This window comes from Stegastes partitus, unplaced genomic scaffold (genome assembly GCF_000690725.1).
Source record: "Stegastes partitus isolate 25-593 unplaced genomic scaffold, Stegastes_partitus-1.0.2 Scaffold1342, whole genome shotgun sequence".
Taxonomy (NCBI): domain Eukaryota; kingdom Metazoa; phylum Chordata; class Actinopteri; family Pomacentridae; genus Stegastes; species Stegastes partitus.
This window is the reverse complement of record NW_007579073.1, coordinates 90,847-101,325: the sequence shown is the minus strand read 5'-3', so window position 1 is coordinate 101,325 and position 10,479 is coordinate 90,847. Positions and strand designations below refer to the sequence as shown.

The 10,479-nt window shown below is 44.8% G+C and overlaps 1 protein-coding gene across 1 annotated transcript in view; it reads left to right on the top strand.

Annotated features, from left to right (window-relative positions):
* The window catches only part of LOC103369863 (disks large homolog 5-like), a 35,480-nt gene that overhangs the window by 3,939 nt on the left and 21,062 nt on the right, over window positions 1-10,479 (top strand). The window contains exons 2-8 of the mRNA XM_008298703.1: window positions 2,004-2,072; window positions 2,825-2,978; window positions 3,338-3,481; window positions 5,025-5,208; window positions 8,212-8,468; window positions 8,817-9,129; window positions 9,756-9,986. Coding sequence (XP_008296925.1) covers window positions 2,004-2,072; window positions 2,825-2,978; window positions 3,338-3,481; window positions 5,025-5,208; window positions 8,212-8,468; window positions 8,817-9,129; window positions 9,756-9,986 — 1,352 coding nt within the window. The remainder of the gene's footprint in view (window positions 1-2,003; window positions 2,073-2,824; window positions 2,979-3,337; window positions 3,482-5,024; window positions 5,209-8,211; window positions 8,469-8,816; window positions 9,130-9,755; window positions 9,987-10,479) is intronic.

Genomic DNA, 10,479 nt, shown 5'->3' with positions numbered 1-10,479 from the left:
CGGTGCTAACCACTGAGCCACCCTGCAGCCCCCTCATACACCCACATGCAGTACACTGATGTCTAACCTACTGTAGATCTGTCACAGCTGAGCAGGAACACGCAGCAGCTTTCATGGAAAGGCCACAAGATCCAGTATTTTTCCGTTCATTATCAGTGGAGCAGAGTGCCAGATGTGATTTTTAGATGGTATCAGCACTTTGTATCGGAGCTCCTGTTTCCAGCTCTGAGATAAATGATGTTCGTCCGTAGACTAAACTCTCCCCCCTCCCGCCTTCACTTTGGTTCTTGTAAAGCACTTTGAGAAAAAAAAAATGTCCAAAGATCATCAAATGGCTGCGACTGTAACCAAGAGATCAAGCTAAATGAGATAGTGAGTGGTGAAGGTCAGACCACGGCGAGGTCCTGGTCATATGACTTACATGAAGCAGAGAAGTGAGCGAGCTATGACACAGTGCACCTTGCCCATTGAGGCACTCTCTGCTCCGAGTCATGGGAAACTTAAGCTAGAGCGAGAACAAAGAGAGCTTGATCCATGGGATGCCACGGTTCCTGAGGCACATCAGTCTTTTTTTTTTTTTTTTTTTCCTCTTTTCTTTTTTCTTTTAGTCCTTCGCTGGGAAAAAGAGGGGTGAGCCGTGCTAGCTGGGCTCCTCGTAGTCTCAACTCATAGTCTCCTTTAAATAGTGGGAACTCAGCCAGCCAGGGATTGATTTAGAGTACTGGGACGTGGGTAAATAGGATCGTTTGTCATGCTCCTGCTCCAAGTCTACACTAGACTTTACATCAGGGATGGAAGTTGCTGATTTAACTGAACTATAAGCTGCTCATTCCACAGCCAAGTAAGATCTCAGTGAATGTGCACTGCTGGCTGTTTGATCAAGGCCTGTGCAGTCTCTTAAACCCCTCAAGCATCATTAAGATCCCCATTTTCTGAAACGCTCTGTGTGGAGGAACTTATTAGACGACGAGTAAATGGCTGAGCAGTGCTGCTGAATCAACTCGGCGTTAATTACAGCCGTTTTGATAATCTGTTCATAGCTGTGAGTTTGGCAAACATTTGCTTGGTTTTCTGTAATTTATAAAATCAATATATGTCGACGGATAATTAGACGAAGCAGTTTGAAGACGTCTCCTTGGGTGGTGACATGTTGTAGCAGCAATAACTGATCAGTTAATAAACTGTTTGATTTATAGAAAAAAGATGCTCAGCTATATTGATAAGTGATTAATTAGCATAAGAGTAAATTTGCAAGCAAGGCCCCGCGAACTGCCTCGTTAGAGTTTGTTGACAGTAAAATATGATGTTTAACATTTTTATAGACCAAATGATGGCTTGCCAAATTAATTAGTAGATAAATCTATAAATAGAAAATAGCTTTAGTTTCCAGATGAAGGCAGTAATGGCGGTCCAGCTCTATTTCTGACTTCAGATTTTCCCTTTTTGCGTAGATTCTAAACGCGGAGGCCTAAATTGCATAATTGGAAAAACAAATAAGTGGATTACGGAGGATGAAAACGAGCCGCGCCGGTCGTAGTAACTTCTCCAAGAATTACTTTTTGCGTTTGTTTGTCAGATAACGTGATGGTAACGCGTCGTGTTGTGCTGCAGCTTCCTTTCTGTACAGTTAATTATGAATCACTGTAGGCTATAAAAGAAGGGGCTTTCACAGGGGGGACTGTGTGATGTTGTCAGAGGAGATAAAAGGAGAAGCTCTAAGGCTGCAGCCTCTTTGGGGCCCTGGCTAGTCAGTATTCAAGCTCCCTGCCCAACTGATAATTAGCTACACTCTGCTGTCAGCCCACAGGCCCGTCATCCCAAGTTGGGGAAAGTCCCACCTTATTATTCCTCCAGCTGGCCTTTTTTCAGCGAAGGCTCCTGAATGTAACCCAAGCTGCACAGCCTTGATGTGCCATACAATGCTGGAGATAATCATCTGACTATAATGCAGACATGGTCGAGTACACTCGGAGCTGACTTTAATGTTTTTGTTCGCCTCGCAGGGTCCACTTACAGCGTCCTGTCCACCATGCCGTCGGACTCGGAGAGCAGCAGCTCTCTCAGCAGCTTAGGTGAGTGTGGCTCTCGCGGCGGTGTGCGGATTTAAGGTAAAGAAACGCCAATGAAAGCATGATCTTCCCCGGAGAGAGAGAGAGAAATAAAAGGAGCCAAGCACAGTTTTATAAATAATAGTCACTGGTTGCCGTCTGTTTGGACTCTGAGCACATGCAAGTGATTACACAGATGTGAGAAGGATTTAGAAACTCTCTACCCCCAACACACACACACACACACACACACACAGACCCGTTCAGTCATTGTGAGGGCGAGAGAATTTGACTGTTTCACGGTAGCGAAAGAAAATCTGTATCAGTAGGTTGATATCTGTGTCATAAACTCACAAGTCGTGAGGTTAATGAATACAACAGCAAGGTAGATGAGTGATGAAGGGCAATATTTAACCGGTTTTTGGCTTCTAGTGAGACGGTGCTAAAGGTGTTCCTCGTATCGTACTGGACAGGAAGCTATAGATTTCCCATCTAACAGCAAATAGCTTCTGATTGGTTCAGTGCTGTACTATTGAAACTCACAGGCACACTAGTGTTTGGGTTTTTATTTTGTCTTTCTGGTCAAATTTTAAGTAAAAATGCTCCAGATTTTTGTGTTTTTATGTGAAAGCACACCTCAGATCTACACCTTGACTCAGTGACATGAGCGAGCTTTAGAAAGGAATCGATGAAGCTAACTCCCTCCATCATGTGAGCTCTGTGAACGGCACATGCCACCAGTGACATGCTGACTCACACAGGTACTCCCGGTCAAGCCTCCTCCCCTCCGCCCGCCCACATGGAGGGCCACCAGGTGAGCGAGAAGATGGAGACGGTTCTGTTCCAGCTGAGACATGTGACGCGCGAGAGGGACGACCTACGCAAACGTCTGGCCCTCTCCTCACCTGGAACCACCTTCGATGACTGCAGGTACTGTTCCCACCTCGTGCACCTCGCCGCCCGTTTTCCCAAAACAAACATTTGCAGAAAAGCGCCGTGGTCCTGTGTGTACCTGCACGTCGTGAATAGATGCATTTTGCCTTCTTCACTTAAAAGCAACAACAAAAAGAAGAAAACATGGAGCGCTATGTGACGCAGACTTGTCTTAAGATATGCTCCGCTCTGTAAAACAAGCCGTAAACATCCAGTTTTAAGGATGCTTCTCTCTCATCGCGCCCTCCTAAGCACTAAGTTTGAATGATGTTTATCTCACTCATGCTTCTCCCGTGTGGCGTCTTCAAACTAGATTTTGATGCATTGCATTTTTGTTTCCTCTCTCTGTGAAATAGACCAAACGCCAAAGCAGGTCATGACTACGAGCGTCTCAAGCTGCAGTGCATGAAGGCAATGGCAGACCTGCAGTCCCTGCAGAACCAGCACAGCACCACCCTGAAGAGGTGCGAGGAGGCTGTGAAGAAGGCCGACTTCTACCAGTAAGTGGAAAGCCTACTACAGGGACTCTGTAAATTTTTTAAGAGCCGGTGCATTTGTGCTGTATGCATTCATGCTCAGCCTGCAGGGTTTTAGACGCTGTTCGGTTCCCCGTCTGACATATTCACAGCAGATTGCATAGAACAGATTTGATTTTTGCAGGAGTAATAGGGATGAAGCCTTTATACCAATCCAAAAGCTGATGAGTTAAGCCATGAAAAAAATCCTCGCAGCTCTTCATGACTTTAATGTAATTTTTGTGATTGTTTTTAGAAAAGCAGTTTTTATTGTCTTCTCCGTCACATAAATCCCGAGTCATATTTTCAGACCAAAGGTTGAGCGCAGAGGAGGCCGAATTACTTCTTGATAAGTAATGCCCTTCTTCATGCCAAAGCATGCTCTGTAATCAGTATATGAACCCTGTTTGCGTGGCACGGCATCTGCGCCACGAGGATAATGCTACAAACAGAGCATTTGTTGTCCGGCGAAATAAGCTGTGCCGAGTTGACATGGAGGGAAGGCTGGTCCATTTGTGTGATTTAATGATGCCATACTGTCTCCAAAGTGTAGGGAACCAACATCTGGCCCCCGATGCAAACAGACAGATGAAGGATTATTGCCATGTTTAAGCCTCTCCTTCTGGGCCCTGTTTGCACATCAGAGAAGGTCTTTATTTATTACTATCCCGTCTGCCTCTGCACTTATCCATTCACACTAAGCACCATGCGCTGTCAATGGAAAAACACATTCATGTCTGTTGTATTGTACTTAGATCAATAAGTCACTTAACACATAGGCAGGCATTAACACTCAGTCATCATGGAGGATTTTATCGGCGCCATTAGTGACTCATGTTTGTACAGTTAATGAATTATTTCTGTTCATATTAATATAGAACTGAATAATAAAAAGACTTGGTGTGATATTGAGCCAGTACTTAAAATATTAACGTGTAATTAAGTTATTCCAAATGACCTTAAAGACTACAAAGTGCACCCTCAGAACCCAGACTGAAATATCCTGGGTTTATTGTTGTTTGTTTTTAATTTAGGCAGATTTTTCCTTATTTACATGCATGTAAGGCAGGAGATGAAACGATTAAAAACCATATTGGACACAGGATCATAACACACATACGTGACCGTGAAGTTTGTTTTACAAAGTTGTTGGCGTGGATTTGAGCCGGTCACATCTAGAGATACGGCTGAGTGTGAAATCATGCTTTGAATTTCCAGAAATTGAAGCATTATTGGGCTGAAATGATGACAGTTGATTGGAAAGACGGTTTCAATGATTCATGTAAGCAGTCTCATGCAATACAAACTCAAATATTCTTAATAAGCCAGTTTGAAGACATCCCCAGATCCTTTTTTAAACTAACAGACTAAGAAATAATCTGAAAACAGTCTTCTTCTGTGATAAACCATGAGTTGAACATTTGTTGTGCTGTGATATTCTTGTCATCACCGTATTTTCGGTGTTGTGATGCTGCTGTGAAGCCCGGCTGGTGACGGCCCGTTTGTACCTGTTGCGGTGTCTCCACAGCACGCTGCACAGCCGTCTGGCCAGCGAGCACACCCAGCTGAAAGAGGAGCTGGAGGCCGTGAGACAGGACAACATCCAGCTGGTCAGGGAGCACAACCACGTGAAGCAGGCCTGCGAGGAGCTGAGGAGGCTGCATGACGACGACCAGAGGGAGGTGGCCGATATGAGGATGCTGCACCAGCAGGTACCTGCACAACCGGACGTCTCACCACCATTCACGCTTATTATAAATAGATCTGCAAGCAAACAGACGCTCACTGTCGGCACACACTGCTCAGACACTCATTTCCATCTGTGGATGCCCTTGAGATCCTATCGCATGGATCTTGACATTTGAGACAGAATTTAATTTATTCCTGTCGTGGTGACCATCACCGAGGCAACATTGTTCAGACAAATGGGGTCAGACAGGCTTGATCCTCCCATGTCTCCATCGATCAAAACATTCTCTCAAATTAGAAAAACGACTTAACCTGCGTCTCCCGCTGTTCCTCCGTCTGACATACATTCGGCCTCGCTGCAGTCAGGAGGTCGTGTCATTAAATGTTTGCAGTACCTTATATAACCATGTAATGCTTGTCTGCAGAGCTCACATCCACATTAGATAAACTACTGTTCAGTCAAATCAGAAATCAAATTAGTAAAGTGACATCAGTCCAAATGTACCTTTATAGCTGTTAGATGGCAGTCACATACGACAGAGTGTACTGTCTCTTGTGTGAAGTGTTTCCCCCGTTTAGTGCTCTGTCCAGAACTTCTATCTGATGCAATAAAATGCATCTGGAAGGATGTCTGTGTGGATTTATAATATATGTCTATATATATGTGGAGGCAGGTCTGCTGAAGTAGCCTGGAACAAACACTGGAGTTTTGCCTTTAGGTTTAAGTTTGTGCTAATTCATGACTAACAAAGTCAGAGTTCATTGGGTTCAGCGCATATCATTACCGCTGCATGAACCTGTGGAAGAAAGTCAAGCTAATGTTTATTCAGTCAGCTGGCTGCAGGTCGGGCTGGACTTAGTGCACACATCTGAGTGTATTTAACGTTTATGTGTCGTCGTTACATCTCAGAGATTTTGTTTATTAGTTTTTATTTTTAATGAAAAACTGACAAAATTTTCAAATATACTCCCACCTGCTGTCTAACTCACTGAAATCCATTTATTCACAACGTTTCAGTGCAGAACTGTAAATAGGAAGTGGCTGTAGCTGCAACCAATCAGCATTCCCCACGTACTGTAGGAAGGCAGGAAGCACGAAGCGACATTTAACTGAATGACAACTTTCAACAACAAAAACAATAAATATGCTGAAAAAAAGGATGCAAATGCTTCAACCTTCCAACCACGTTCTGGAAATGCGTAGACTTGCAGGATGTGTACGTAGATGAAATGAAAAAAATGAAATGAAAAATACTTTATTTATCCCAGAAGGGAAATTCAGTTGATGAAATAGATGAACCTGTAATCACAGGCTGCACGTACTAAAAGGATGCTATTACATTACAAAGATAATAATCAATAATAAATCACCTTAGTAATAACTTTCCTCAGAACCCTCCTCAGTACAGTATGTGAAGGCAGACAGCCTCCAGAATGCATAGATGTATAAATGAACGCCATCAACAGGTCACATCGGTTACAGAACTTGGTAACGCATGTGTATATTATTCATACGTATCCCAGATTTTCTAGACCTGGACAAGGAACTCAGACGGATTAATGGTTAGCAAAATGAGAAACGGCCAAAATGAGGGACTTTCCAATGTGTCAGGCAAAGTCCTGCCCTCCTGTGTACCTGGGTTACCATGGTTACCATGGCCGCCACGTTGCATTTTAGTAAAAACGTAGTTTGGTTCATACTTGAAAACAGAGGCAGACAGGAAATATGGGGGAGAAGTGAGGAGCATGTGGCACGCAGCAAAGGTTTCTGACTGAGATTGTGCTTAATCACCATTAAACCATCTAGAATGTGATATTGGGGTATCCTAACGATCAGTGCATTGAAGAAGGGGTCGAACGGTGATCAGATATGATATTAAACCAGTTCTTGACTCTCTCCAGCTGTAGGCACCAGCAGCAGCCTATGAACACCACAGGATGATCATTTAATTAAACTTGGAAAAACCATAAATAAACAGTTATTTCAGCTCCGTCGTGTGTTTAGACACCAGGAGTTTCATTTTTGCTTCAGTGTTTGTTCCCGCTGACTGCTATTAATTGGTACTGGCCCTAAAAAAAAAAAAAAAAGTAAAAGTCGTACCGGTCGATCATTTAACTGATAAATCGTAGTTCAGCTTCAGAACTGGTGGTAGAATCACATTTGTGGTGAACTGCTCGTCCCAGGTGACACCAGACTATGACTGGAAGCCGACCAACACCCACTTTTTAAGGCTGTCTTAGTTGTTTGGTGCGTAGTGCAGTTCAGCTTTTACAACTGGTTAAACAAACCAAATCAAACAGGCAAACCAGCAGGTTGTTTAAACGTCAGTGGGAGCGCTGCTGCTGTTAGTGTACGTCTCTATGTGCAGCACTGTGTGGAAGTTTTAGGCACTTCTGTTCAGATTCCATCAATGTCTTATAATCACTGAGTCAGTCTGGGATTGCATGAAGAGACAGAAGACAGAGCGGTCACACCACAGACATGTACAGTAATATACATCGTAAAGTTCAGCAAGAGCACTTTTCTCTTAATTTATTGAACTCCTTTCATCCAGAGAGCTGAGAAACCAGTTTGAGAGAGTTGAACTTTGTAGGAACGTGCAGCACCAGCGTAGCACCAGCGTAGCACCAGCGTAGCACCAGCGTAGCACCAGCGTAGCACCAGCATAGCACCAGCGTAGCACTGCTCTTTCTGCATGTTTCTGTCCATCAAGTAAAGTCAGGCCTTCCACTGTCTAGGATCTGTCCTGCTCTGGCCTCCGAGCTCAGCATGCAGTGAAGAGCCTTCGCTTTAATTAATTACTTAAGAAATTAACTGACTTTTCTGTGCCAAGACATTTTTAGCTAAACTGAACAATAGATGTACATGTAATGGAATCAATCATCATATTTATATATATTTACACTGAAACGATGTTTGGAAACATCCACGCTGTCGCTGTCTGAACACACCACAGATGAATGAAATGAGCGATCTCATCGCGCCCTTCTTACTCACTGATGCGTCTGTGTTATGTCATTTCCAGGTGATGAGAGAGGGCTCATCTGATGTCCTCAACAAGCTGTATGACACAGCTGTGGACAAGCTGGAGGCCATGAAAAGTGATTACGAGGCTCTGAGGAAGCACTACAACGACAAGACGGCCAATCACAACGCAGACCTGAGCCGCTTGGACCAGGCGGAGGAGGAGAACCACCGGCTGCAGAAGCAGCTGGATATGCTGCTGAAGCAGAGAGACGCTGCCATCCACTACCAGCAGCAGTACTCCTCTTCCATCAGAAGGTAAAGCTGGAAACATCACAGGCACACAAACCAGAAGCACCACGAGCTGAACGCAAAAACAAAAAAAAAGACTAATGATGAACAGCAGTTGCAGTAAATTATGCTACGAACTGAGTACTTGTGTTCAGCGCCAAACTAAAATCTGCCCAGGACTTAAAACATGCCTAATCCAAGGCAGATGAAGCTCTGGAGATGAGCAGATGCCTCCCTTTTAAGTTTTCCTTTATGATCGTCCGACTGCAGACTTGGTCAGTCTGTGGGGATACAGGCTACGATACTTTTTGTTTTTAATCTACAAGATGCAACGTGTATAAAGCGTTGATGAATCTCCTACGTTCCCCGATGCAGGTTTGACAACACGCAGCAAGAACTGTCCAAGGCCGCCGCTCAGAACAAGGAGCTGCAGCGCGAGATGGACCGGCTGCAGTCGGAGACGACGCGGCTGAAGACCCAGCAGCTGAAGGCGGCGAAGGACTGTGAGAAATTCAAGGAGGAGCGAGACTCCGTGATCAGCGAGTACCGCCTGATCATGAGCGAGAGGGACCAGGTGATCAAAGAGGTGGACAGGCTTCAGACGGGGCTGGAGGTGGCAGAGGCGAAGCTCAAGAACACTTCTTCGGAAAGACGGGTGGCCAACGAGGAGCTGGAGGCGCTCAGACAGGTAGCTGCTGAACCGAAGGCTCCTTCAGCCACATAGTGAATGAACGGATTGAACCTTTTAGGATTGAAGAACAGTGGAGAGAAAGCGTGTCATGGACGTGTTGAGTCGTATCTGTGATGTAGATAGGTGAACGTTTGGAAAGTAATCTGAGTAAACCTGTCGATGAAGAAGCACTAATTGCATAATGTCTGTTCCAAATGCGTCCTCTGTCGTTAAGCTGGTTATTGCTGCTGCCGTCATTCATTTTGGCAACACCCAAAGGCTCTAGGCCGGCCAAAAAGCAATCACGTGTCATCGTTGAAAGGCCACAGTTCAGTTCAGGTCAGAGGGAACTGCCCTACAAATCAGAACGGAGAAACGAAAACTAAAAACCCAGACAAGACCAGTTTAGTAATTTCTCACCAAACACCTCGTCTAGTCTTCACCTAGTAGGATGTTTTTGTGTGTGACACCCCTTTGCTCAGTGAGATAAGACTTTATTCATCCCAGAGGGGTCAGTTCTGTTGCCACGGCTACGAAATAAGTTCCTGTGATGTCAAAGTTCTTGTCTAATTTAACATAAATGCTCTCAGAAGTGACATTTATTTCACTGTCACTGAAACACTAATCCCCTCTGTCCCGTGAAGGAGCTGGCCTCGTCGCTGGTGGACCGGGACCGGGCAGTGTGCGAGAAGAACGAGCTGCTGGAGAAGTACTGCCACGAGGTGAAGGACAAGACGGAGGCCCAGAAGGAGCTGAGCCAGGCCTGCAAAGACATCGAGACGGTGCGGGAGGAGAGGGACGTGGCCCGCAAGGAGAGGACGGAGGCCATCATCCAGAGGGACCAGCTGCTGCGGGAGTATTACCAGGCCAGACAGGTAGCCGGACAGACGGGTGATTTGTCATCGCAAATGGAGGGATTGATTTATTTCACTCGCAGTAATCCCTTCGTTCCATCTCGTATAGTCGTAGTAGATGTTTTTTTCATCAGCTGGGCGGTTTCCACACATTGATTTTTCGTTGTCACCCATCGCTCTGTTTTTAGTGAATTTCAGATTAATGACAAAGAACGTTGGATTCCTGCATTAGGAAATTACCAGCAGCTACAGCCTGAAGCCTCGGCCTGACTTTGAACCCCACCAGAGCACTGCAATGCGTCACAAACGGATATTTAAGCCAAACAACGGCACTGTAGAGACTGATGGAATTTATTTAGCAGCAGAATTAATTGATGCTCGCACTACACTAAAACAGACCTGCAACGATTAATTGGGTAAATATGTTAAAGATGAAACTAATAGTCAACCTGTTTTCATTGATTAGTAGGTTTGAGCCATTTTTTTAAAGAAGAAAAGTAAAAATTCTCTGATT